General features: G+C 40.7%; 1 protein-coding gene across 1 annotated transcript in view; it reads right to left on the bottom strand.

The window, feature by feature from the left end:
- The window catches only part of INSR (insulin receptor), a 101,777-nt gene that overhangs the window by 29,250 nt on the left and 44,602 nt on the right, over window positions 1-27,925 (bottom strand). Inside the window, exons 3-10 of the mRNA XM_081970517.1 lie at window positions 16,029-16,344; window positions 14,402-14,547; window positions 13,504-13,648; window positions 12,988-13,202; window positions 9,821-9,947; window positions 7,701-7,948; window positions 5,589-5,756; window positions 3,846-4,044 (exon numbers count right to left, since the gene is read on the bottom strand). Coding sequence (XP_081826643.1) covers window positions 3,846-4,044; window positions 5,589-5,756; window positions 7,701-7,948; window positions 9,821-9,947; window positions 12,988-13,202; window positions 13,504-13,648; window positions 14,402-14,547; window positions 16,029-16,344 — 1,564 coding nt within the window. The remainder of the gene's footprint in view (window positions 1-3,845; window positions 4,045-5,588; window positions 5,757-7,700; window positions 7,949-9,820; window positions 9,948-12,987; window positions 13,203-13,503; window positions 13,649-14,401; window positions 14,548-16,028; window positions 16,345-27,925) is intronic.

The raw sequence follows: 27,925 nt of genomic DNA, 5'->3' as shown, positions 1-27,925 counted from the left end.
TACGTGAGAAGCCCTCCAGGATTCCAAAAGCAAGAAGGGGATACCTGGTTCCTGAACAAAAGTCTTTATGGTCTGAAACAGTCAGGTTTAATGTGGTATTTATGTCTTACTGACAAACTAAATTCAATGGGCTTTATTAAGTCCGAAACTGATGAATGCGTGTTCACAAAAAGATCTAACAATGCATATGAGATAATTCTTGTTTATGTTGATGATATTGTTTATATTGGTCCAAATAAGAAAATGAGTGAGATTTTTGCCAAAAGTTTGCAGAGATACTTCACACTAAAATCTTTAGGACACATTAGCACTTATTTAGGTGTTCAAATTGAAAAGACACAGAAGGGGTTTAGTCTTTCACAAGAAGAGAAAATTGACCACATTCTACATCATTGCAACATGAAAGATGCTAGCACAACAAAGACACCCATGCAAACAGATTTTCACAACTTAACACACGAACCAAGTCCTGAGTTTGAGGATCAAACACTTTATCGTTCAGTCATTGGTTCACTATTATACATTAGTAGTTGGACCAGACCTGACATCGCACTTAGTGTTAATCTTTTATCACGACACGTAGGTAAGGCAACACAATTTCATTGGTCATGCATTAAGAAGTTATTGAAATACCTAAAACACACTAAACACATGAAGTTATTGCTAGAACCAACACACGCTGATCAACCAAAGTTGATTTGTTTTACTGATTCCGACTGGGCGAGCGACAAGAAGTCACGCAAAAGCACTTCTGGTTACATGATGTTCCTAAATGGTTGTCCTGTTTACTGGCAAGTGAGAAAACAGAGTTTTGTTTCATGTTCATCTACTGAAGCTGAATATGCTTGTGTTTCAGATGCTTGTAATTCTCTAACGTGGTTTGATGCTTTGATCACAGATATCTGGACACGTCCGATTCGACCAATCACCGTGATGGAAGATAATGTATCTGTGGTTTATATTTCTGAGTCACATTTTACAGGTTCTAGGTCCAGACACATTGACATTCGTTATCAAAACACAAAGCAATTAGTTAAGCAAGGTTTTGTTAAATTGCAATATGTTTCTACACATGATCAGATCGCAGACATGCTTAACAAACCACTTGCCACAAATCAACACGAGTATCTGCGAAAGAAGATGTGCCTTAATTGATGATTTGATGACGTCAGCCCAGACTAGCAAAAGAAGGGGTGTCACGATGTTAAAAAGTTTGCTAGGCCTGAACTGAATGAATTGACACTCAAGAGTTAAACTAAGAAAGAGTTATTGCGCAGGTCATAAAAGTTCTTATCTGAAAGTGATTTATTGCGCATGCGTTACACATTCCAAAATTCCTTTCTTCTTTGTCCAGCTGCCAAGCAGAGCTGGCAGACGGAGCTTTCATTATCAAAATGTAACAATTAGTTTATTTTACTTTTATTTACTTTTATTAAAGTTTGTTTGTTAATTAGAATACTTGTCAAAGACTTTTATTTATTTTCTTAATATCTCAAAAGATATGCGGAAGGGAATCAGCCTCGGTCCATAGACCTCATTTTCTACAGGGTGTTTTTCCCTGTCAGGGGAAAAACACCCTGTAGAAAATGAGGTCTATGGACCGAGGCTGATTCCCTTCCGCATATCTTTTGAGATATTAAAAAAAAAAAAAAAGTCTTTAAGAAGTATTCTAATTAATAAACAAACTTTAATAATAAAATAAAACAGAAAATAACTAATTGTTACATTTTGATAATGAAAATCTCCGGTTGCCAAGTTGGCAGCCGAACAAAGAAGAAAGGAATTAGGATCTGGAATGTGTAAACGCATGCGCAATAAATCACTTTCAGATAAGAACTTTTATGACCTGCGCAATAACTCTTTCTTAGTTTAACTCTTGAGTGTCAGTTTAGGCAGTTCAGGCCTAGCAATGTGAGGCCTAGCAACATCGTGACAAAACATACATAAACATCTGTAATATAACAACTAATGATATTAAAAATGAGATCTACTTTGCTAGCACAGCTATCAAAGAACATTTCAAGAGGAAATGAGAGATTGTTACCTCAAACCAGAAGGCGTCCTGATTTGAATTATTATTTGCCCTCGTTATTGTCCATTGCTCAGCTTTAAATCTCACATTTGCCTAGACTGAAAAGTCAGTGAGATATCTCAATCTCAGGAAAAAGAAGTAATTACTTTCCCTGTAGAGTTTTCAAAGAAAATTAGATTGATGAAAATCTTTACTATTGCACCTAGTACTTAGTCACTGTTTTGGGCTGTAATTCTTCCTTAATTGAGGTCTTTACCACTATATAGTCATCAAACAAAGATTGCCTTCTTTCATAATGGTGGTCCACGACTTATAAGAGTTTGTTTAGTGACCAAAGTTACAGTGCCACTGAAAAAGTGACGTATGACTATTTTTCACCCTTACAACCCCATCAGCATCCCCATCGTCACAGGATCAAAATTCGGACGCTTGGCAACGGGTTCATATTTATGACAGTTGCAGCATCTTGGGATCATGTGACCATATTATGCAACCTTCTGACAAGCAAAGTCAATGCAGAAGCCACATTCACTTAACAACCGTGTTACTAATTTAACATCTGCAGTGATTCACTTTAATAACTGTGGCAAGAAAGGTGGTAAAATGGGGCAAAATGCACTTAACAACTGTCTCTCTTAACAACAAAACTTTTGGATTCAATTGTGGTTGAAAGTCAAGGACCATCTGCATGCAAAAATCCATTTACCCTTAAATACAGCTTCTGCCCAAGAAATCTCAACAGGCAAGTAATGCAAGAACTTCATTATCTTTTGCAAGCGTCACTAAGGGTCTGACTTAGTTGAATCATTACCCTTGGAGATCCTTGATTCAGCTTGCTTGCTAGAAAGCTTGGACCAAAGTTCCCCTATCTCATAAAGGATCAGCAACTATGTTAGATAAAGCCTCACAAACAATTGGAACAGCATGGCCAAAGTTGCATCAATTATTTGAGACACTTCAGAATGGAACAAATGATTCTTTCTACAATGAATCAGTGACACTGTTATGCTAATATCAGGAGTTCACTATGTTTCCAGGGCATTCTAGCCAGAACCTACCAAAAACAGAAGATATGGCAAGCTGTTTACAGGCAGATATAGACCTCAATGTATTGGGACCAGAGTCTCATTCGTGCAATGTGATCAGTAAGCAAGATATCATGTGACTGCTTTGCTCAATGACCATAATCCTGGCATTCCTGATTGAGGTTGTTAAGCGATCTTGTGGGTCCTGAGCAGGAATGGTGTTGCAATGTTTTACAACAGCCAGAAATGCTTTCAAGCCATAAGGCACACTTTCCAAGGCTACTGCAACTTCAAATAATCATGAAATGGTTGGGGACCCAAAGATTACTCATAGTCCTCGACTTACAACTATAAATGGGACTGGCACTTCCCTCACGAAGCAATGCGGTTGTAAAGAGCAATGTCATGTGACCACTCATTTAGCAATAACAATTCCAGCACTCCTGTTGTCAACCCCTGTGACTCAAGGGTTTCTTGGCACACTGTAAAAGCTCTCAAGGAAACGGCTGTGTTTTCCAACAGAAATAGCTTTAGTATTGTTCAGTACTACAAACTAAGTACTCTTAACACAGTGGTCCCAACCTTTTCAGCTCTGTGGACCGGCAGCGGCAGGGGAGGAGAGATGTGTTTACCTGCTGCTTGCATAGCCCAGTTTGCAACAGACCAAGAACCAGTACCAGACCGCGGACTGGGAACCCCTGCTCTAATACTTCCATCTCTTGCTTGATAGCAAAGAAAGGAAGTCTGTCCTCACTAGAGCCAGAGCAAAGTCACACTCAGGGACTTACCTCTGAACAAAGACTTCATTGTGGAGGTAATTCTCAAAAGTCTTCCTGAAGGCAGATTCCTCCAAGTCCCTCTGGATCTGAGAATCTGTTTTAGGGCAGTCACAACAATTGTCATCCCTTTTTTCACCATCAGTCCCGTTGTGCTTGAAGTGGTCTTCTACTAGCGGGGGAGACCATGTCCAAGAGGGTAGCTTCAAGCCTGCAGGACAGATGGATAATAAAGCTTTAATGGTCAGTAAGGGAATTATGGCCTCAAGGTCATCATGTTTTTTTAATATGTAATGCAATTCCTACTGGAAAGAACTGCAATTCAAGCAAGATCCTCTCTAATTGAATACGTCTGAGGGTTGAATATAGTACCTGACTACAACTTGTTAAAGCAGTCACTCCTCCTCCCCGGATCATATAGTTGTTCTCAAAAGATTGTTGTATAATTCCAGAAAAATATATGCTTGGTTTAAGGATTTACAGATAGATGTTATATGTTTCTGCATGCTCCATGACACTTTTCTTAATCCAAATCAAAGGGTTACATAGCCTATTGATCATGTTGGTTAGGAGAGTATGGGAACATTGGCCCAGCGTGTGTAGAAGATGCCAGTTATGTTCAGACATTTTAGCTAATTGCTGTTGGGTTAGTGTAGGGTTGCTCAAATCACCTCCTTCCAGGTTAATCAAGGAAGTTTAATTAAGGTTAAATCCATTGTGCTGCACAGCCAGTTGCTATTGATTGTTGATTGTGTGTTTATAGAAATAGCTGTAAATGGGAAACCCCAGGTTTGAGATAGATGGCTTTGTGGAAACATAAAGAAAAGGTATGATATGTCTGAATACAATAATTTTTTTGGACACTTCGGCAAATAATAGTTGGGTATTCACACGTGCTAAGCTGTGAAGTGGTTGGTTTGGTTTACTATATTAAATTAATGTAGCCAGAGTTAGTTTATTAGATTTTTACCCCATTGCAATTCATCAAACTCTTGGTGCTCATAGATACAATTAGTCAAAAATTCAAGCATGACTAGACCCACAAATCACAATATCAACAAAGAGGTGTGGTAATCCAAATGCCTTTTGGTACAGCTCAGTTGTCAACGTCTTCTGAAAGGTGGCCAACCGAATGTAATCTCAAGCAAGAGGCCAACCCAAAGGGCTGGTGCCACTCAAAAGTAACAATTTTTCTGAACATCAACTTCCTGACTTATCAAAAGTGGGGAACAGTCTGCTGCTACTCCTGGCATAACCATAAGGTTGCACAGAGTTCTGTAAGAAGATACTGACTTGTATGCAGTGTCAAGCCATAAAAGCTCTTTATAGGTTAACACCAGAACTTCAAACTGCATCTGAAGTTTCACCAGGAACTAATGCAGGGATGCAATACAGGTGTCACACGGTCCAAGTGATAACTGCAGGTGAACGTCTGGGCTGCTACATCCTTTATCAATTAAAACCATTAAATGTTTTTTTAAAGGCAACCCCATATGGAAGAGAGAATTATAATGGGCTAAACCAGTGTTTCTCAAACTTGGCGACTTTAAGTCCTGTGGACTTCAACTCCCAGAATCCCCCAGCCAGCATAGCTGGCTGGGGAATTCTGGGAGTTGAAGTCCACAGGACTTAAAGTCGCCAAGTTTGAGAAACACTGGGCTAAACAGTGGACTAAATAAGTGCACCAGACTTCTTGCTCTGAAAATATCAAAAGTTTAAATCTGGAAACAGGGGGACATAGCTAGCCTGCCTTACCCTTCAGGCAATAATCTAGTTCGTAGAGCTCAATGTCTTCACTTTGTTGTTCCCAGGATACCATATAATGTGTAATGTTCCCATTGGGATGAGAAGGTGGCTTCCACTTCAGGGTGATCTGTGATGAAGAGTTGGAAACAGAAATGGGATCCTGGGGGACACTTGGCACTGGAGAGAAGAGGAAAAAAAAACGATATATGACCATCAAAAAATAGGAACAAGGGGAACAAAAACCTTACCAAGCCGCACAGAATGTCTCAATAGAAGAGAACACTGTATTTGTAGCTGAGAATTCGGCTGTGAGGACCTGGGTGCACTCTGAGCTTGGTTGTTTTCTTGCAGATGTTTCATTACAAGCCTGGTAACATTATCAGTGCTAGTAGGGAATGGGATTTGCTCTAATTTTATATACTAGTGGCTTGTCCTGTCACTGTTGGTGGGAGTGGCCTTCATGGTTCCTTGATTGGACTGTTGTTTATTGTAAGCTTGTCTGTCTGAGTTGGTAGTTCAAGTTTCAAGTTTATTTGATTTATAGACCGCCCCCTCTCCCCGAAGGGACTCGGGGCGGTGTACAGGAACCACATTAAAAAACCATATACGTAATAAATACCCTTAAAACCAGATTAAACCTAAAGCCCTGTACAAATTGTTAAAAATTAAAACACGACCTAAAACCAACCCATCGAATTTAAAAATACAGGCTTGGGGTATTGGAGGTATACAGGTGTTGCTTATTACTTGATTGTTGTTTTAATATTAATCTTGATACTAATCTCTGCTCATCTGAATGCTGATTGCTGATGAGAAGTGTTTCGGAGTTTTTGCTTCCTTTTTGTCTGTTTGATTGTCTCTATTTTATTCTGGGCTAGTTTGATTGCTCTTGGAATGCTATTGCTACTTCCGAATAATGAACTTTAAATGGTAAATAGAGAAGCCAGAGAGATTCAGAGGAGAACTAACCAAGATGATAAGGGGACTGGAAACTAAGCTCTATAAGGAGCAGTTAATTGATCTGGGTATGTTTGGCTTGCATGAGAAAACTTAGGGGAGATATCACAATGGTCAATTATAAATTATTACAATTATAAAAAGATATTTATAAATTTCTAAAAGGGTGCAACATAACAGTAGCGGACCTATTTTGCTAAAACTAAGAATGGGGCAAGGACCAATTAAACTGAATTAAAAAGGAAAGGAGATTCAGATGAATTGAAAAAGATTTTCAAATGGGAGCTGGAGCCAGCTAGGGGCAGTGACGTGGAGGCAGGGGAGGCGGAGCCTCACCGACCTCATCATGAAAAAAAAAAAAAAACTCCGGGAAGCCGCGAAAGTGGCTGGGAGAGGCGCACGGCTTGGTTTAGCCTCCCTGGACATCTCAGCAGCAGCCCCATGTGTGCCGATCTCGCCATTTTTTGCATCGGGCGAGCCCGGGATCCTTGCAAGGGGAATGGGACCACGTGTGCAGGAGGCTCCTCAGCTCCAGCCTCAATCAGCGCAGCAGCGGTCCCCTTCGTGTTGGCTCAGGAAGGAGGGGAATGGGACCATGTGTGCAGGGGAAGGGGATCGCGGCTGTGCTAATCTGAGGCTGTGCGCTGCTGAGGAGCCGCCTGCACACATGGTCCCATTCCCTTTGCAAGGATCCCGGGCTCGCCCGATGCAAAAAATGCCTAGGTAACATCATCAGTGCTAGAAGACGGGGGGGGGGGGGGGGAGGAGGAGAAAGGAGAAGTTTCTCTTCTCAGAAATGTCTTCTCAGTGGAGCTGCGGCTGCCTGCCTGCCCCTTTCTGACATTTCTGAGAAGAGAAACTTCTTCGTTTGGGCTGTGCCCGTGCGATTGGAGCAACCACACGGTTTGATGACATCACCAGCCTCACCAGTCATAAACCTCACCGCACGTCACTGGCTAGGGGAGATGGTTTGCTGGATTTCTGCTATGAAGAGAGGTCACATTAGATGACCTACAAGCCTTTTCCAAAAAATTATGCAGCAATACATTAAAATAATTATGTAGTATATAATTATTAAGTCAGGGAATCAGTTACAACAATCCTTCCCCAAAAACTGCTTTGACAGGCAGTTCCTAAACATTGCAAGACAGTAGTACTGCTCACCAGAAGCATTAGTTCGAATGTATATGATCTCGCTCTTTGCCCCATAGATTTTCTGCTCATCTATATGGGTGACCAGTGTCTTCACAAAAATGGCATACTGGGTCCAGGCTTTCAGGCCCCGCATCAGATACCCAGGGTCTCTGCTTTTGGCATCAGCTGCCCGGGAAGGAGGTTCAATATCCACCACTGTCCAGCTGTTGGAGCCACAAACATCCTGGCCATCAAATTCCGTCACGTTCCGGAAAGGACTAGCCCAAAAAGAAAGGGAAAGGACACTAGCTGCTATCTCAGAAAAGCCATACATACATGTAGGAAGAAATGTGCTATTCGTTTTAAATGGGGGCAATGGATACAAGTTCAGAATTATGGAGAGGAGAAAGAACTCTCTCTAACCAGGCTGGCCAATGATAGTGAGTGCTAGATGTGTAGAAAATCATGTCAGCTTAAAATGGCCCAATAACCCAAGTGAACAAAGAATGCCAATTTTGGTGTAGTACAATGGTAAAGCCAAGCACTCAAGAGCAACTGCATGAATACATGAAGCTATTTCCCCTAACGACTTGATAGCTTTCACTGGGTTACAAATACAAGCAGAGGTTGTAATGTTTTCTTGCCTATTGAACATAACTGACATTTTGACAGAGCTGCTGTTATTTCTTTTAATGTGAAGCATTTTTAAAGCTAAGTATAAGATTAGTTATAGTTATAGTTTTAGTTTATAGTTTATTTAATTTATAGACCGCCCCCTCTCCCCGTAGGGACTCGGGGCGGTGTACAGACCATTCATAATCAAAACAATAAAAATGACATAAGACATAAGACATGAAACATAAACAACTCACACACACGGTCTGTTATAAAATCCCAAAACCAATTTAAATATTAAGAACAATTTTAAAACCCGTTAAAACCCCAATATAAAATTTAAAAAGCCATCCAGGAAGGTTTGAATAGATGTTAAATACAGTTACGATTATGGTTGTAATTAGGCCAGACCTGCTACTCGAAACAGGTGGGTCTTGAGTTTCTTGCGGAAGGAGCGGAGATCAGAGGTGGTTCTAATATCGGGGGGGAGGTCGTTCCAGAGGGTTGGGCCCATCACAGAGAAGGCCCTACTCCTAGGCACCGCCCGCCCGCACTGTTTAGCGGATGGTACCCGGAGGAGGCCCTCTCTGTGAGAGCGGATTGGTCGCAGGGATGTATGGGGTAGAATGCGATCCCGCAAATAACTAGGTCCCGAGCCATGGAGCGCTTTGAAGATGACGATCAACACCTTGAAACGCACCCGAAAGGCCACAGGTAGCCAGTGCAGCTCGCGCAGGAGAGGTGTTACATGGGAGTACTTAGTACTCCCCATAATAACCCGCGCGGCTGCATTCTGGACCAGCTGGAGCCTTCGGGTGCATCTCAAGGGGAGCCCCATGTAGAGAGTGTTACAGTAATCAAGGCGAGAAGTCACCAGGGCATGAGTGACTGTGCAAAGGGCGTCCCGCTCCAGTAAGGGACGCAATTGGTGCATCAGGCGAACCTGATGGAACGCCCTCCTAGCCATGGCCGTCACATGATCATCTAGCGACAGCCGGGAATCTAGGAGGACTTAGGAATTAGGAATTTTAAAATGACTAAGGTCAACAGTTTGAATGTTTTTAGAGCAGGGGTGTCCAAACTTGGGAACTTTAATACTTGTGGACTTCAACTCCCAGAATTCCCCAGTCAACCAGGCTGGCTGGGGAATTCTGGGAGTTGAAGTCCACAAGTCTTAAAGTTCCCAAGTTTGGACACCCCTGATTTAGAGTAACTACAAAGCTAATTTTATTTTTCCTACCAGTTAATCAATTTATTTTATACTTAATATAGGATCAAATATATTGAATATCACAATATTTTTGTAATATTTACAAAGCCTCTTAGCTACAAGTTGCTTGGTTCTAATCCAAAAAGACTAGTACTTCTATCTACATTCAGTCTGCAAGAATATTCAATGAAAGAAATAAAGCTGGAGGTAACTCTGGTACTTTCTGGATCACTGACCATTAACTTTTCTCAGCCTTACTCTTCTGCACTGCACAATACAGGCTTGATATCTGGGAAACAAACTTTAACAAGGATTGTTTACTCACGCTTCCTTATAGAACACCATGAAGCCCAAAAGGTCACGGAAGTCCAGTGGCCAGTATGGCTTCCATTTCAGTACAATTTTGTCATTGGATGTTTTTATCTTAATAAACTTCAGCACTTCGTTCTCACCTGCAGAGAATGACATCACATTTGTATTACCAAGGATTTGTGGGTAGAAAAAAACAATGGTATGATCATACCCAATTGAGCATTTCGTGTTGTATCCAGAAAAGTAAATCCCATACTCTGTGAAACCACAGATATGACGTTAGTTCAACAGGAAAGTAATGGTGAATTAGAAGAGAGTGTCAAGAGCATGGAATTTCCTCCCATTTATTTATTTATTTATTTATATACCGCCCATCTCATTCTTTGAACCCATCGATTTGTACCCGTCTATTTGGGTTGTTACTATCAAATGAAATATCATGGGAAACCAGGACTTGACGTCAGAGGCCAAAGTAGGTATTAATGAAAAAGCCATCACGGGAAATTGTTTGTTTGTTTATATCCTGCGTTTATTATCTTTATAAATGATGGCAAACATACTTATTATTCCTTTCTATTTCCCCCACCACAACAAACTGCAAGGTGAGTTGGGCTGAGAGAGAGAGAGTAACTGACCCAAAATCCCACAGCAGCTCTTATGCCTAAGGCGGGAATAGAACTCACAGTCTCCTGGCTTCCAGCCTGGTGCCTTAACCACTAGACCAAACTGGCTTGAATCAGAGGAACATGAAGAACACATTGGAGTATCAGAAATAAGGGAGTGGGTTTTTTTAAAATCTGAAAATGGAGGTAGAGAGGGAAAGAAAGAGGCAGAAGTATGATCTTCATTACCCACCTTCATGAATTAACACAATGAAGGCAGCTGTGGCCATAGAAATCAAGCCCCTCTGATCTATAGAGAGAAGATACGAGAGCCTCTCACACACATATGTGCTATTGCTAAGGGAGGCTGTGGGGACAAATTGTCCTGTGCTCTGGCAGCCTGGCAGAAATTCATAAACGAGGGCTGGATTTGCTCTGCAACTCAGTTGGAAAATATATAGCATACATAAACAGGATGTTACCAATTTGGAAGCTACATCTTTGAATGCAGAAACATTCCCAGAAGGAAACAATGCCAAAACACAACAAATGTATGGTTCTGGACAAGTGGTTCCCAAACTTTTTCAGTCCACCGCTCCCCTGGTGTTACCAACTGATCCTCAGTGCCCCCCACACCCAATGGTGGAATTCAAATTCTTTTACTACCAGTCCTGTGGGCGTGGCTTGGTGGGCGTGGGTGGGGGGGTCATGTGACTGGGCAGTTTGCACGACGGAAGGAAGATAGTAACAGTAAAATTCAAAACTGTAACAATTAATTGCACATTTATTCAAAATCCAATTTAAAAACCTTTTTAGTTAATGTTAATTCAACAAAATTGTTGAACATGATCCGGTGATACCAGGTTTTCAAAGTCTGATAGTCATTTATCGAGAACCTTAGAAACTAGTAACTTAGTAAACCAGTAAAATTTAGTAACTACTTCACTGTTCAGTAAATTCTTAATGGGATGGATGGCCTTGATGAAGTGATACCAGTTTCCCAATGTCTGGTTTTAAGTCACTTAGCAGAGTGCAATGTTTCCCAACCTTGACAACTTTAAGATGTCTGGACTTCAACTCCCAGAATTCCCCAGTCAGGGAATACTGGCTGGGGAATTCTGGGAGTTGACGTCCAATCATCTTAAACTTGCCAAGCTTGAGACACTGCTCTAAAAGCATCAGAACTGTTTTCCTCTCCTCTCCTATAACGGTATCAGAGGAGCCTTTTCGGTGGCATTAACTCCTGGCTCTAGTTTCCAGTAGTTTTGGGTGATGGTTTGTCTTAAAAAAACTTAAAAAGAGCAGCCCGTTTCCTACCAGTTTGCCCCTGGAGTTCATGCAAAATTTGCTTCGTCGTTGCCCACGTCGAAATTCCCTTTGGCCATTGCCCCGCTGCCCCCTTCCCACCCAAGGAACACTACCCACCACCTCCTTTTTTGTGTCGCCCGAGGATTTTAGTTGCCACACACACATATGGGGATCCCCGGTCCCAGGATCGCCCTTTGCGCGCCCACAGAAAAGAGGGCTCCCTGCTTGTGGAACGTGGTACTGCTGACCTTGGCGCACAGTGCGCGGATCAATGGAAAGAGCGCTGACTGACTGGCTACCCCAAGGTAGGAATGTGCGGTATGCAAGAGGCCAGAAGCAACCATTCGACGGGATGGGAAGGGGGGAGGACGGGAGCGGCCAATGAGTGCATCAGGCTCAGGGAGCACGTACGTTCCGAGCCATGGCGCTTGGTCCAGAGAGGGGGGTGGGAAGCCCTAAGCGGCGTGTGCCTAGCCGCCGCATGGGAGGAGCTCGTTGTCTTCCGATTTAGTTGTTTTGACTCCCCCCCTCCTCTGCTCGGTTGCACGCTCTCTGTATATTTTTCCTCCCCCCCCCTCTCTTTCTGGGTGGTGGTTGAGGCCGCTGGTAGTTACGATCGATTCTGCTGTTGCTTAAGTTGCCACGGTGGACAGCAGCAACAGCGAGAAGCAGCAGTGGTAGTATGAGTAGATCAACGAAGAAGAGGCATTTATGGCAGGCTGAAGCTGTAGGGTCAGCGCGGCTCCTTCTCTGCCACCACCACCCTTCCCTCTTAGCGCCCCCCTGCCACTCCCCTTGCCTCTTAGCACCCCCCTAAGTCATCCCACCGCCCCCCAAAAGGCGGTACCGCCCACTTTGGGAACCACTGTTCTGGACCAATGCCCACTTCCTCTCCTTGTTGCTTTGAGATTAAAATAAAGCTTCAACTACACTAGTGGGCAATTACTGACCCCAAAGTCAAAGTGAAAGTGGTAGCAGGATTCCTAAAGCCACTGAGAAAAAATTCCTTTGCACCTTTGCCTAATCCAAAAGTCTTAATGCAAAACAATTATTTTATAATTAACTGCAAACACTATAGATGCTTTGAAGTAATAATCAATAAATGTTACTTAAGATGTACATGGATGCACACAGATACCCTAAAAGAGTATCTATGTGCAATCCAGCCAGTAAGATCATGTTCACCCTCCACTCATCCATAATTAAGAAAAGACATATCATCTCATTTTAGAATTATTCATTTCCTTGGATAGCAGCAACTCATCCTTACAAGAAGCTTGGTCGCCATTGGTCTTCAGAGCAATATCATTCTTCTCCTGGCGCCCTTTTGTTCCTGAGATCTCTTCCATCTTATGGATTTCTGACAGGCACAATTTTGGGTTGTAATAGAAGAACAGCTTCCCTCGGGCAATAGTGAGATTGTGTTTGCTCCAGTCCCAAAGCTGGCGGAGATTCTGGTTGTCCAGGGCATAAAATGAATAATTTCTGGATAAGAAAGAAAAGGACATAAAGAAAACCATGCAAAAGAAAAAAGAAAGAGGAGATTGTCAAGCTGCCTCTTTTGTAATCAGCTCTCATTTCTAAATTCTCCCTCAAAATCTCCCTTGAGAGTAGGGACCAAGGAACAGGAGATCAAAACCTGCTATCACTTTTCCTACCCCCTCTGTCTTTAACAGCCGACTGACTTGTTTGTGATGCTTTATAATAATGCAACAGTGGGGAAAGATATCATTGCTCTCAATAGTATTTCTAGGGGTTCAAGATATCCCTGAAGAACTGAACTCACCCTGCTTCCAGAGTCTGTCCTCTGATCAGGTGCAGCTTGCGGAAAAAAGAGAGAGAGACCAGGGCATAGGAGCGACGGATTTTCAAATAACCTGAGATTTCTTCAATCAAACCAAGGTTGGCTTCCAACTCAGCAGCAATGTTAGCTAAAGGAAGATGAAACATCAGCCATTCAAGCCACAAAATTATGAACAAAGAGTAGATTGTCATTCCTAATGGATGCTAACCTATGTGAAGAAGCACCCAAAGTCACTATTACAACCACCAAAAATGATCGTCATCATTATCGTAGCTTCCGTGGCCCAAAACAGAGACATATGATATGACCAAAGGCAACTATGGTCTTCCCCAGGCATTGCTCCTTTGTCCTCTACCAGTGTGCTTGCTTATCTTATTAGGCCTGGGTTAGGCTACCCAGGACAGGAGTACAGAAGTGCCAATCAAGCCTTTGAGAATGGCATTTGGGAAGTGAATAAGATCTGCAACTGGTTTTTGGGGAGGAGGGCATGTATTGGAAATGTTAAGAGATGAAACAGATTCCTTATGTTTTTGCAAGATTTAAATCTGCCAGTTTCCTCCTTAACTTTCCCTCAAAAAGAGATGTCAGCAGGCCACATTGGGCCCTTAGGCTACACTTTTGCACCCCTGAGCTTTGTAAATTTGCATTATTGAAAATGGACTGGGAAAATTTTGAGTTTCTGGTAAACTAAAATTTGGGAATATCCTCCAAGCCTAACTTGAGATACTCCATCATCCCTCCCCTAAAACTAAAACTAAAAAAAAAAAACTGCAAATTTCAGTCCCTGCTATGCATGTGGACAAGGCATGGTCACTGAACAGAAAAAAAAAAGTTTTACACTTTATCTTGATTGGCACAAAGTAAAACCGTAGACACTCACTTCCTCCACGAATGTTGATAACCAAACTTCCATTCACAACAGTGCAGCCTCGGAGCGTCTGTGCAGCAGTAACCGAATCAATTATCTTTTCTTCACCTATATCACATGTTTTTGGACAAAGACCTGCACAGGGTGTGCAGAGTAAGCTGAAAAAGAAAATGCCAGAGGGGATCACTCAGGCTGTCCAATGCTTAATATAAGGGATATAATACTGCAATAAAACACTACCTTTTCTAATATCTATCTATCTATCTATCATCTATCTATCTATCTATCTATCTATCTATCTATCTATCTATCTATCTATCTATCTATCTATCTATCTATCATCTATCTATCTATCTATCTATCTATCATCATCATCATCATCTCTCTCTCTCTCTCTCTCTCTCTCTCTCTCTCTCTCTCTCCTCCCTCCCTCCCTCCCTCTTAGTGATAAGTAGGTAGGCAGGTATGTTGCCAGCAAAATGCTATAATGAGCCACAGTGGTGCAGTAGTTAGAGTGCAGTACTGCAGGCTACTTCTGCTGACTGCCTGCTAACTGCAATTTGACAGTTCAAATCTCACCAGGCTCAAGGTTGACTCAGCCTTCCATCCTTCCAAGGTGGGTAAAATGAGGACCCAGATTTTGGGGGGAAATAGGCTGATTATGTAATCCACTTAGAGGGGGCTCTAAAGCACTGTAAAGTGGTATATAAGTCTAAGTGCTATTGCTACACATTATTTTCAGAAAAGCAAAGAAAAATGCCACCAGGTGTAAAACCCCATATTCATTCAAAGTTCATAGAATGAACTGAACTGAAATATATTACAATTAATACTAATATTCAGAAAAATATCTGTACTCTTAGTTTATTTTATAGGCTACACACCCTTCATAGGAGTCTGAGCAGTTTAAAACTAAGAAACAAAATAGAAATAGAAACAAGCTTTCCTGTGATAAACAACTGAATTGCCAATTACAGTATCTATTTTTTTTTTACCAAGAATGCTCCGAATTGTCCATTTCCTCTCCCCTGTGGACATCTTGCTCTTTACAACGTAAGAGGTACTAGCAAGGAATCAGAAAATCCAGTTGTCTTGTTGCAAAATTTATGATCAGCTGGAAGGAGGCAAATTCCAAGTACTGAAAACCAAGGAATGTTTTCCAAGTATTTGGAAGGCAGCACAAATATGTGTTTTTATATATATTTATCATTTCATCCAATTCCATAAGCGTGCAGAAGTACTAAGTTGCTTTTAAATAATATATGCATACCTTAAGTATATTTCCACTTAGTGCTGTCTAATTTAAAATGATTAGCACAGTCTGCAGAATATATCTTAGAATATTATTTAGAGAGTAAGTATTCATGATTTAGATCTACCCTTGACGTGAATGTTACGAGGAGAAAACAAGCATTTCTACTCTTACTGAGAACTATGACAGCACTACCAATCTGAAAGCTTCTCAATATTTTAGATTGAGGGTTTCTTTATTATCGCTTGGCACAAAATGCTATTTCCCCCCTTCTTCATTTCTCATTTGCAATGTATTTGCTACTAATCCTGATATACCCCACAAAACACAGCTGCGGGTATCTCTACGCCCACCAATAAGAAGAGACAATAAAAAGGAAGAACTCACTTGGTAGAGTTCAAGGTGTAACCGGAAGGGCAATCAGGGATGCATTCGCCATTGTGGATAACATGGCATTCAGACTTGCGGACCATCTTGCATTTATTGTGCAGCTCCTGACAGAAGTCGAAAGTCACACACCGCCAGCCTTTGTAGCGATAGTAATTAGGTGGGCATGTTTCTATACACCTGCCATCCAGAAAGAAATTCCGGCATGCCACACACTTCTCTGGATCGTTGGGCTCAAGGCAGTTGCCAAGGCACTCTGTATGGCAGCACTTGCCGGTTGGGGTACAGCCCTGAGACTTGCATGTGGGAGGACACACTGGAGAAGAGAAATAAAGAGAGATGATTACTAGGCACTTTTAGAAGAAGGTGCTCCTCACCTCAAGGAAAACTGCCTTTATTGCTTCATCCAGGTATACTAGGCACACTAGAGTCCCCCATAAATGAGCACTTTATGGCTATTTACCAGAATGTCAATGGCCACTCCCACAACCCAGCAGATTGATTTGATTACTTCTGCTTACCTTTGCCCTTTTTCTAAATAATAAAGTGCATTTCCAGTAAACACAGTGAGCTGCATTACTTGCCATTTTTATTTTCTAAGCAAGCTTAGGAATCTTATCTAAAACCAAGAGGCATTTTTTAAATAATGATGATACAAAAGGCTGGTTCTTCATGGCAAGGTGGATTCCTGTTTTTTTAAGTATAACATGATGTTTAAAATATAAAAAGTCAAATGGCCATGATATTGGGCAAACAGCAATTGATGCCATAGACCATGTGGTAGATCTCAAGTTCCCAAGTCTAAACATCTAGTTTTATTTAAAGTTTTGCAATGCAGCATCTTATCGTCACAAGACCAAATTCCATATGTTTCAATCCAGTCCAAATGCAAACATGAACTTTTAATTTTTGACCCCACACCATTCACCATCCATTCTTAATTTATAATAGCTTCTATTTTGCTTCTCTCAAAAAATACCTTCATTCGGGAGTTCCGGTTCCGGCGGCGGCGGCGACGGGCAGCTCTTTGCCCGCTCCGGCTCCCCGGTGGGCTTCCCCACTCCTTGGGGGGCACAGGACACCCCGCAGAGGGGTCCTGCCGGAGGGGCGGCATCGCGGAGGACTCCTGCAGCGGCGGCAGCCGGTGGGAGTTCTCTCGCGTGCCCAAGGCACCGGGGAGCAAGCTCGGAGGGCGCTTCGCGTTTCTGTGCCTCGCGCCTCGCTATAAGCCGACTGGAGAATGCAACAATAGAAGGAAGCGGCTGCAGGGCGGTGAGGTTGCTTCTCTCTTCATTCCCTACTTTGCATGAAGAACTATTCAGCTTTTTTTTAAAAGATTTTTACTTTCGGAGCATTTTGGAGGCGCGGCTGGAGGGAGGGGGGTTTCCCCCCCCCCTTGGACAAGCGGCGAGGAACAATTCTGCTCTCAGCCCCCGGGGAAGGAGGAGGGGGGAGAGCCAACGAATGAAGCCTCACCCAGGCTGAGATGATTTTCTCTTCAACTTATTTCTACATATTACTGTGATTTGAGGACTTTTGGAACTTTTTAAAACTTTGTTATGCCTCTGTGCCCAAAACTGGCAGGGCAAGATGGCACACTTCCGTTGTCTTTATGAACTGTGAAACCTGACTCCACCTTTAAAATTCAGGCTTCCGGTCCTTGTCTCCGTGTCTCCCAGAGGAATCTCTTGTGGATTGGTATTTTTTAAACTTCCTAGGGGAAATTTTCTATCTACTGCCAGATTTATTAGAGAGACTCTCTTCTGCCTGGCTCTTCTGCTCCCGAGACTCACCTGGCTACCCTTCTTTTCTAACTGTCTTTCTTATATATGGACTGAACTTCTAACGTTATAAAGGATGACATCTAAAAGACCACCTCCTGGAAAACCTGGCTTTGCCACTTCTGCTCCAACATCCGCAACATCCAGTCCAGCCACACAGTCAAAGATATCAGAACTGATGCAACCTAAGACTACAGAGATGGACTTTCAACAAATGCTTCAACAAATTCTACAGGGCCAGGAGGAAATTAAGAAACAGCTAAGGGAAATGAAAGATGAAATTAAAGAAAACCAAGCCCAAATATATAAGAACTCACAAAGACTGAATCTTGTGGAAGGGGGGGTGGAGGAGGTGAGGGGGGGGTAGAAGCTGTGCAGAAAGGGAACAAAGATCTTGACATCCAACAGATGAAAATAGAATTTGAGAGAATGTCCTATTACCTTAGATTTCAAAATGTTATAGAAGAAGATGGGGAAAACATAAAGGACATCATGACAAACATCCTGGCTGACTACACACACAAAGAAAAACAACAGATGGGGTGGGATATAGACCTGGTTTATAGAGTGAACTCAGCTTATGCTAGAACACACAATGTACCTAGGGAGGTTCACATTAAATTTCTTAGAAAAAGCACAAGAGATGAAATTCTGGGTGTACAAAGGGGGCAAGCATTGACATACCATGATATGGAGATAACCATTCTGAAGCAGATCCCTAAGAAGATTAGAGAAAAAAGGAAGAATTATTCGCAATTAGCGAATAAATTATACCAGAAAGGGGTGTGGTTTAGATGGTTGATGCCTGAAGGTATGCTGATATTCTGGGAGGAGACAAGAATCAGAATCAATTCACCCATAGAGGCGCAGGCCTTTATGGAAAAAAACAAAACACTCCTAGAAAAAACACAAGACACTACAACGGACACACAGGACACGGGAGGGGCCAGAGCTCTGCCAGAGGAGGGAGATGGGGCAATAGCAAGAAGACTCAGATCACAAAAATAAACAAGAAAATCATATTATTATAAACTGACCGAAAGTGATAATGGAATTATATCTGGATTTTATACTGTAATGTCTAATCTGATTGAATTTAGTAATAGAACTAATATGCTGATTGTAATCAATTATATACCAATGCATTATATATAAATGTATACTATGAGTATGGAGGGAGGGACGCCTGCCACATTTTGCAACTGCCAAAATTTGCATACCTGTCCATTTACCCTTTTCCCTATAAATGTTGAAAAACCAATAAAAAAATTTTATTAAAAAAAAATACCTTCATTCCATCCTCTTCCCATAAACCTTCCTTCTTTGTGATACTTGTGATACTTTTATTGTGAGTCTACTCAAACATACTAATATTAGTTTTGGAACATGCCTTTTAATATCTAGACTGGCAAGATCTTAATTTTGTTTACTCAACTTTAATTCTTTCAGCACAGGAAAACTGGTGATATAGGAATGGAGGGGGTGGAAATGTACATAGTTTAATGTACTTGGAGCTGTTTCTTAAAGAAATAGTATGCCTCTCTTCTGTTTACCCATTATTTTATAACCAACATACTACCAAGGAGGATATGGTTAAAAATCAGAACAAAACAAGCAAAAATGTAGACATCAGAGGAAGGACAGAATCCCTTCATAGAAAAACTAGCATCTGCCTCTTAGCTAAATGGCTATGGAGCTGCCCACCCCCCCATGCTAGAAAGGAATCACATGCTATCCTAACGTCATTCACCACTTCAGCTCTCTATGCCAGTCCAAAGTGAGAAAGCGCTACTGCACAGAATATTACTAATAATTCCTAACTAATAGCAAGTCCTACAGGCGAGGCTGGTATACAGTATACAGACAAAATAAGGAACTGAAACAGCTAAGTAATATCTAGCTCTGAAATGTCCTTAGTTGATAATCAGGAAGAAAGCTTTTTCCCCTTAAGTTGGTGGGTATAACCATTAGAAAATATCAAAACTACTCCTTTTTACCTTATAGTTGCTGCTCTCCAGAAGCTGAGGGCCACAAAAGAGACCTGCTTTAGAACAAAAACTACTGGGTTTCTAAAGCCAATAGGCAGATTTTGGTCAAAATATGTATCTTAAAGCCACAAGCTTCTAGATCCACAGCCTCACATGGCTTAAAAATAGACCTTTTGAAACCATAATGGGGCTTTTCAAGAAATAGAAAAGCTTTTGAGAACAGGAAGGGCATTGAGTTTCTCACTTCTTCCATGATACTGTCAATTATAATGCAGAAGCAAATTAACATATGCATACTGATCAAAATGTTTGTTTTCTAGCACCTTCTGTTGTGTTTTTTTTCTTTAATGTTGATAGGATCATATAGTCTGAAATGTATTTGTGGTAGTTCAAACCACTAACAGAGTTAAACTAATAAATAGTGGAATACAGTTTTCAATCCAATATTCTGTTCCTACAGTCCCAAGAAAGACTCGTGAAAAGTTAGAGCAGATATGACTGCAAAATGACTCAGCCTGGAAAGTGACAGTAGTCTATAAACAACAAGAGCTTAATTGATTTATTTTGCAGCCCTGTGCGAGTAATAGGCAATTTCCTTGTACTTTCTTATTATGTTTGTTGCAACTGTTGGTCTGGAAGTAGAAGAGAGTGAGAGAGAAACCACATATAAGAATATTTCCAGAGCAATGCAAAATACCATCTTTGAGGTTTCAAGTCGCACACCAACAGCATTCTTCTCTGGATATTCAAATAGAGCTATAAAGCTCAGTTGGATGTTTATGGTTATAAGGGGATAGCAGATACCCATATTCAGCAAAGGCACCAGATATACTTCTAAAATCTAGGCAAATGATATCTACTGAGAAGGATAGAATTTAGAAAGAAGTCTATCCTTGATTATTCATGGAGACAAATAGGAAATAGATGGTTCCTGCATGTCTTCCTTCTCTAAATTCTTTCAAAGAATATGAGCTGACTGCTATTAGTAATACATGCAAGTTAATTGAATTTATTGACCCAGCAAAAAAGCCTTCATGTTCTTTATTCAGCAGCAAAGATTCAAAAGAACAATTAAACAGCATATACCACTTTTCAACTTTTTAACACTTTTTGTCTTGTTTTGAAACAGCATTTCCCCAGCTCTGTATCATCAAAATGTATTGTGCCCTTCCCAGAATTTCCAGCCAGTTCTCTGGCCATCTTAGTTGAGAATTGGGGAAACTGCAATTCCAGCATATCCAAATAATCCCTGGACAGGGAAAAATTATTTAAGGTAATCCTGAGTCTTGGAAACTGGGCAGTACCTAACATTTAACATAAATAAACAAGAAGACAGAAAGTAAGAGTTTGTGCCAATAATCAGAGAAAGAGATTATTTTTAGTCATCCCTGTCTACTCTACCAAACACAATTCAGTTTTAACTTTAACTTAAGTAGAGACGGCTTTAAAATGGAGGATGTAGAGATTGCATGGTGCAGCAAAACGTAGTCAAACAACTTTGGGAAAGATTTAAGAAGGCCCACACATTAGCCGTCCAACATCCCAAAGGTATGTAAAGACATTTACCGCACAGTCTTGGAAATCAAGTTTGCCAAGATATATAATAAAACTAAGAAGAGTTAAACACTAAAAAGGCCTTCTGTTTTACTTGTGCAGCATGGAACATTTAATGAAGTCTGGTTTGCTATCTCCACTGCCTTGTGTGAAGAAGGGCAGTGCTAGGCAAGCATCAATTTCTTAGTATTCCAGAACAGGAACACTGCAGACAAATTCATGGAATTGTAAACAGGTACAGTGCACCTGAAGGCTGTTCATGGAAACAATATCATTCCAATGGCTAGAATTGGAATTAGAATTCACTGTTAGCTTTGATGTCCATTTTATAGAGATCCCACAAGAGATTGATTGCAGCTGGAGGTATGCGGCAAAGCCGGGCGCGGTGGCGCGAGCCTGTAATCCAGCTACTCCTGGAGGCTGAGGCTGGCGGATCGCTTGAGCTCAGGAGTTCTGGGCTGCAATGGGCTATGCCGATCGGGTGTCCGCACTAAGTTCGGCATCAATATGGTGATCCCCGGGGAGCCGAGGGCCACTAGGTTGCTTAAGGCCCAGGTAAGAGACAGAGCAGGTCAAAACTCCCGTGCCGATCAGCAGTGTGGATGGAGGAATACATTATTGTTCTGCTGATAGATCTCTGGTCATCTTTGTGATTTCTGTGGATAAAGTAAGGACAATTTTTCTGCGGTCTACCTGAAATCAGAACAGAGACTGGAACAGCCAGCTGAACAGGATTTTTTATGCCTTTCAGTTAATGTGAAGAATTCTTCCAGCTACTACTAAAAATATTTAAGTGATACTAGGAGAATACTCTATGGAAGCAAAAGCTGGAGTTTAAAGAAGCAGGATAGGAAGAACAGTGAAGCTTTGGACTTTGATATTGGAGAAGACTTCCGATAATTTCATGGCGAGCCAGGAAAACAAATGGATTCTAGAACAAATCAATGCAGAGGTTTTCTTTTCAGGCACCAGGCTTAAACTATTTTATTCTGGATACATTATGCAAAGACCTTGCTCTCTGGGGGAAAGTTCTAATGCTGGGAAGGGTTCAAGGAAAAAGAAGAAGAGGATGACAAGCAACATGGTAGTTGAACTCAGTTATAGTGGCAATGGGGGCATCCAAGGAAGATGTGAAAGACAGAAAAAAAAGTCTACCTACATGACGATTAAGAATCAATAAGAATTTGATGGCACATAATCAATCACTTGGAGAACACCGAACTGCCAAAATGAGTTCACAAATATTCAGTACATGAAAGCAACTCCAAGTGTTTGACAACACTCCCATAATTCAGATGTGAGGAGAAATGGTCTCATTTTCTTGGAAGACAGTGTGTTATCTTCCATTGTACCCATATGAGCGGATAAAGTGTAGTTTGGGGAAACTTACTTCAAATTCAAAATTCCAGATACCTAGGACCAGCGTCCTGAGGAGTGCCTGTGCAATCCTACTTTAGAATCTGGATTTGCACAGAGACAAATCTCTCCTTGTTAAAGTACACAGAAATCACAAAGATGACCAGAGATCTATCAGCAGAACAATAATGTATTCCTCCATCTGCACAGACTGCTATATCTATCTATATGTCAGGTCTTTCACATATGCTTGAAACGATCATGCGTCTATTGAATGAAGGTGAAGTGAAGCTCTAACGATAAATCTATGGTTGCTCAAGCGGCTACATCTGCCTCAAATTAGAGAGAAATATAGATCAAAGAGACAAAGTTTAAATAAGCATATGAAGGATTCCTGAACTGCAAAGCGTTTCTACATTTTAGAACTTTATACTGCAGGTTTTCCCTAGCTCCACCCCATACTGCTATAGAATATCTGACTGGAATGAAGACAAAATAAGAGAGCTCAGAAGCAATACCTGATGCCCTGCAAAGTGCTACAGTAAGAACAATAATTTAGAAAGTACCCGCGTGCAACATGGGAGCCCTTAGCCAAGATCATTCAGCCCTTTACTCTCAGCAGCATTCCTTTCTGGTAACCTCTAAACTGGGATAATTTTGGCCCATGCTGATGGGATTTTATTTATTTAATGTTTTAAGCATTAGGCCACTTGGTCAAAGATTCAAGGGTCCCGCTCAGGGGAAAAAAAGCCTTTCAGGAATTTTCTTAACAATACAATTACTCAATTTAAGGCTATTTTTGTTTAAATACCATGATTCCGAATAAGGAAAGAGAGAGTGACAAAGTCAGAGAAGCAGATAAACCGTGACCAGCCTGGACAAGAGAGTAACTAGAGCGACTGGACTGCAAACAAGAAAACAGAACATTTTAAAGCTCCAGATCCTTAGAAATCCAGGTCAGGAAATGCTTCTGACAACAGAACCGCCCTCACCCTTAGCCAATACATTGGCTGCTTGGGGTAGGAAGCCATTCAACACATTTTTCTATCTTTGCACAAAGCAAACAGATACTTAACCCCTTCGGAACACAAGAGAAGGGAAAAGCAGCCCTCTCTACAGGGTTTACACTAATACAATCTGGAAAAAAAGAGATTCTTACTTTAAATCTGAGTGCATGTGTGTGGAGAGGGGGAGAAATGTTAGTTAAAGCCACGTTGCATTGTGACAATAATACATAAGATCTGACAGGGGTGGTAGAGCATAATGGCAAAAAAAAAATATTGAAAGTTTGAAAGTTTTCAATTTGCTTGAAACAGCTTATTTTGGACAGAATCCACAGGCAGAATGATGAATCTGTACGTACTGTTCTAATCAGGCATTGCTCTGGTAGGAACACTCTGAAGACTGTATCTATAAGGGAGAAATTCCCTTTGATTTCCTCCCCACCCCCCCCTCTTGCTTTATTGTATATGGAAACAATGCCTGGGCCATCCTTCCTCCGCCTCCCCCCTCCAGTTGCTGTGGAAACCTTTTTTCTAAATTATCTAAGTTGTGGATACAATTTCTTGGCCTTTTAGCCCCATTCTGAGTCTCCATTCAATTATATATTTATAAAGATAAAAATACAGATAGCTTGTTTGGTTGGTTGGTTTTGTATGAGAGGTGAAGGAGACCAAGGGAGATTTGCCTGGGATTCCAGGAAAGCAAGTAAAACCACACAAAAACATGTGTGGAGAGGAAGAAACAGGATTGGTACAAAAGCTCCATTAAAGTGTTCAACATTAAGGAGAGAACTAATGCAGCTGGTTGTGTAATACTGATTGATATAAGGGTGGGGCAGTTCCCGATTATGCCATACTGATTCCTGGTATTGGAACGTATGTTCAAGAACTATACTTATATCTTCCGTAGAAGTTACTGATGGCTCTTAGACCTCGTTTTGAGCAACAACTCCCAAATTCTGTTTATTGTGTCCAATATTTGATTCCTTAGCCACAACTAGAAGTTTCATATTTTCATGAAACTTAACTTTTACTTCATTTCCTTATGACTTAACTTTTAAATGCACCAAAAGGCACATTTTCTAAAGTCAATAGTTTTTCTGAAAAAAATTGCCGCAGAAGATGAACTAGGGATTCCTGTTATTCTCTAATATATACAGGTAGTCCTTGACTTACAAGAGTTTGCTTAGTGACTGTTTACAGTTACAACAGCACTGGAAAAAGTGAGTTATGACTATTTTTCACACGTACAATCGTTGCAAGATTCCCATGGTCACATGAATTACATTCAGATGCTTGACAACTGACTTACATTTATGACAGCTGCAGTTTCTCGGGGTCATGTGGATTACCTTTTGCAACCTTCTGACAAGACACATCAATGGGGAAAACAGATTCACATCACAACCATGTTACTAAATTAACAACTGAAGTAATTCACTTAACAAATGAGGCAAAACTCACTTAACAAATTTCTCACTTAACAACATAAATTGTGGTTGTAAGTCGAGTTCTACCTGTGTATGTGTACGTACACACACACACCCCAGCTTTGCAATTCAAATTCCCCTGGCAGGAAAGCTGAACATATTTCTAAGAGAAATCTTAGTACCAGTCCACAGGGGATAAAACTAGCGTGATTGTGAATAAAAGAAATGTTTTTCAATATTATATAGCCTTCCCAAGTAAGGAGGATTTTTCTGTTGTTACATACACAAAAGAGCTGTCCATAGATCTTAAAAGACTGACCAATGTATTATTTCAGTTAACTTGTTGAACTGGCACTGGAGACATCAGATTCAAATCCACCCTCCTCCACAATGGAAATTCAATGGATAACTTTGATAACATTCTCACCCAGCGCAATCTATCTCATAAGATTGCCATGACAAAGAAAAATGAAAGGAAGGAATTATATACCTGCTTGACCCAGTGAACAAAGGTTGGGATATAAATCTAATCTAAATTAAAACGAATCACCTAATCTAAATAAATAAATATTATTGCAACAGTAAGTTATTACAACTGATATCCCCATTTCTCAGAGACCCAAAGTATGTACTCAGAAAGTCACACATACCAAAGAATGTAGTACATGAAGTTGCCTCCAATTCACAACGTTTTCTGTTACAATCAATCTGGCCCTCTTGTGAGGTTTTTCTTGTTTATTAAACACTAGTCTTTTGGCTTACATGTTGCTCTATTGGAAGAAAGTGAACCCACTGTCCTATAGTACAAAACTATTGAACTGCTATCATCCTATACTTCAAGATAAAGAGACTCTAATTTTCTATTTTAAAAAAGCCCTTAAAAAAAAAAAGCAGGTGATTTGTCCTCAATGTTTCTTAAGTGGGAACAACAGTGGAATGAATTGCCACATGTTTACTGTACACAGTGCTCCGAAAACATGAAATAGATCAAGATCTGGATTAGGCTGCATGTTGAGCACGGAAGAGGCAATTCCTTGTACATGCCAGTTTATGAAAGTGCTGTTCGGGTTTGCTCTGAGTAACATTTTTTTTGCATGTGGCTATATTGTTTAATCCAATTAAACTACCTAACATTTCCTTGCTCCAGCTGTTAAAAGTGTTGGATTCTGGGGTTTCAACATCCAATCATAAACTTCACTTACCCACTTCTTTGATCCTTTTTGTTGGCTCCAATAAAAATATTACCCTACTGTGGTTATAACATTAATTTTCCTGTTCTGAAATGCTTGCAGCAACAGCAGGTGGCCAGAAGAAATGCATGCTTTGCCATGTTTGCCTCTAACAGACAGAGCCTGGAGTCAAGCAGCCCTCATTCCTATCCTGGCTAGCAAATGACACCATCACAATGTTTTTAAAGGTTAATTGCTGCCGTGGAATATAAAAAAAATATTTGGCTCTGGGTCAGAAAAAGCAGCATTTAATATCTCTAGATGTGTTTTGAAAAAATAGCACCAAGTCAACAAGCACAACTCTTTCCATAAACTACTTGCTCTAATAAATTACTAAACTTGTCACTGCCTTGTTTCAAGAATGCAAGATATTACCCACAAGTCTAACAGATACATAGACATGATAAGACACACACAAAAGACCTCACAAGGCAGTGAAGTGAGATTATAAGAAATATTCCAAGTTTTTCAAGCAAGTACTTTTATTATCCATTACCATATAATAAAAATGAGCCAATCTTTTAATTCCCCAGAACTGTTTTGTCAGACTGAATGTGTGAGTTATAATGTTGTAGCCACAAAGTTTACTTTAGTCAGTTCTAAGATTAACACAAAGTCTCTCCTCATAATAGTTTGTTGGAGAATGATAAGTACACATACACAAAAAGTTCAAAAGTTTTCTGATGTCAAAATTTTATGCAGAAGTGTGAGAATTATCTCTTTAAAAGTAACCCTCCATAAATCTCACAGATTTCACTGCACAAGTGATATCTTCAAACACAACATTGATGTAGCGAAGAAAAATGTGATTTACGAAATACTATAACAATTTCTTTTATTTGTTAAAAAGACAGAACGGTTTTAAAGAAGAATACTGACCTCATCTGTCCACGTAAAAGCTCTAGTCCCATCACACCAAAAGCCATTTTTAGAGGATGGGTTTCCCCAATGGTTATAGCACTTTTGCTTGTAATCCAGAAAAAAATAGACATACTTTTAAGACTGCCACTAGTCTTAAAAGTATTAGCAGGAGAATTAAGAGAGAAGAAATAGGGAAACCAAAATTTTGATGACAGATGATAGCTTTACTTTTGAGGGTAAGAAAGAAAGACACAGACAGAAAGAAAGAAAGAAAGGGAGGGAGGGAGGGAAGGAAACTACATGTTGCAGTTTTCAAAATATTGAATGGACTTTCAAAACAAAATGAAGCAAGAATACTGCCTTATATATGTGGGTTATGTGTGGAATTTCTGGGGTTTTTTAAGGATTAAGAAGCAACCTAGAATGTGAGGGAAGGTTTATAGACTTCAGAGAAATTTCAAATATATATCACAAGAAAGCTAGTGTATACAACTGAAGAACTCAAGTTGGGGGGAAATGAGTTTGTAAGAAATCTAGATGGCTGCTATGAAGGATAGCAGTTGTGCTGTTGGGACCACAAGATGTTTCAGCTGAGCCAAAATTGGATCTATACTAACTTTACAAAAGAAACAAGCCTGACAAATGGTGAGAAGGGAAAGAGGGATAGTATGTGATTCAGAAATTCAGCTGTAAAACT

Source organism: Natrix helvetica (genome assembly GCF_964273705.1).
Source record: "Natrix helvetica genome assembly, chromosome: 1".
Taxonomy (NCBI): domain Eukaryota; kingdom Metazoa; phylum Chordata; class Lepidosauria; order Squamata; family Natricidae; genus Natrix; species Natrix helvetica.
The sequence above is the reverse complement of the archived record's forward strand: the minus strand, read 5'-3'. Positions and strand labels throughout refer to the sequence as shown.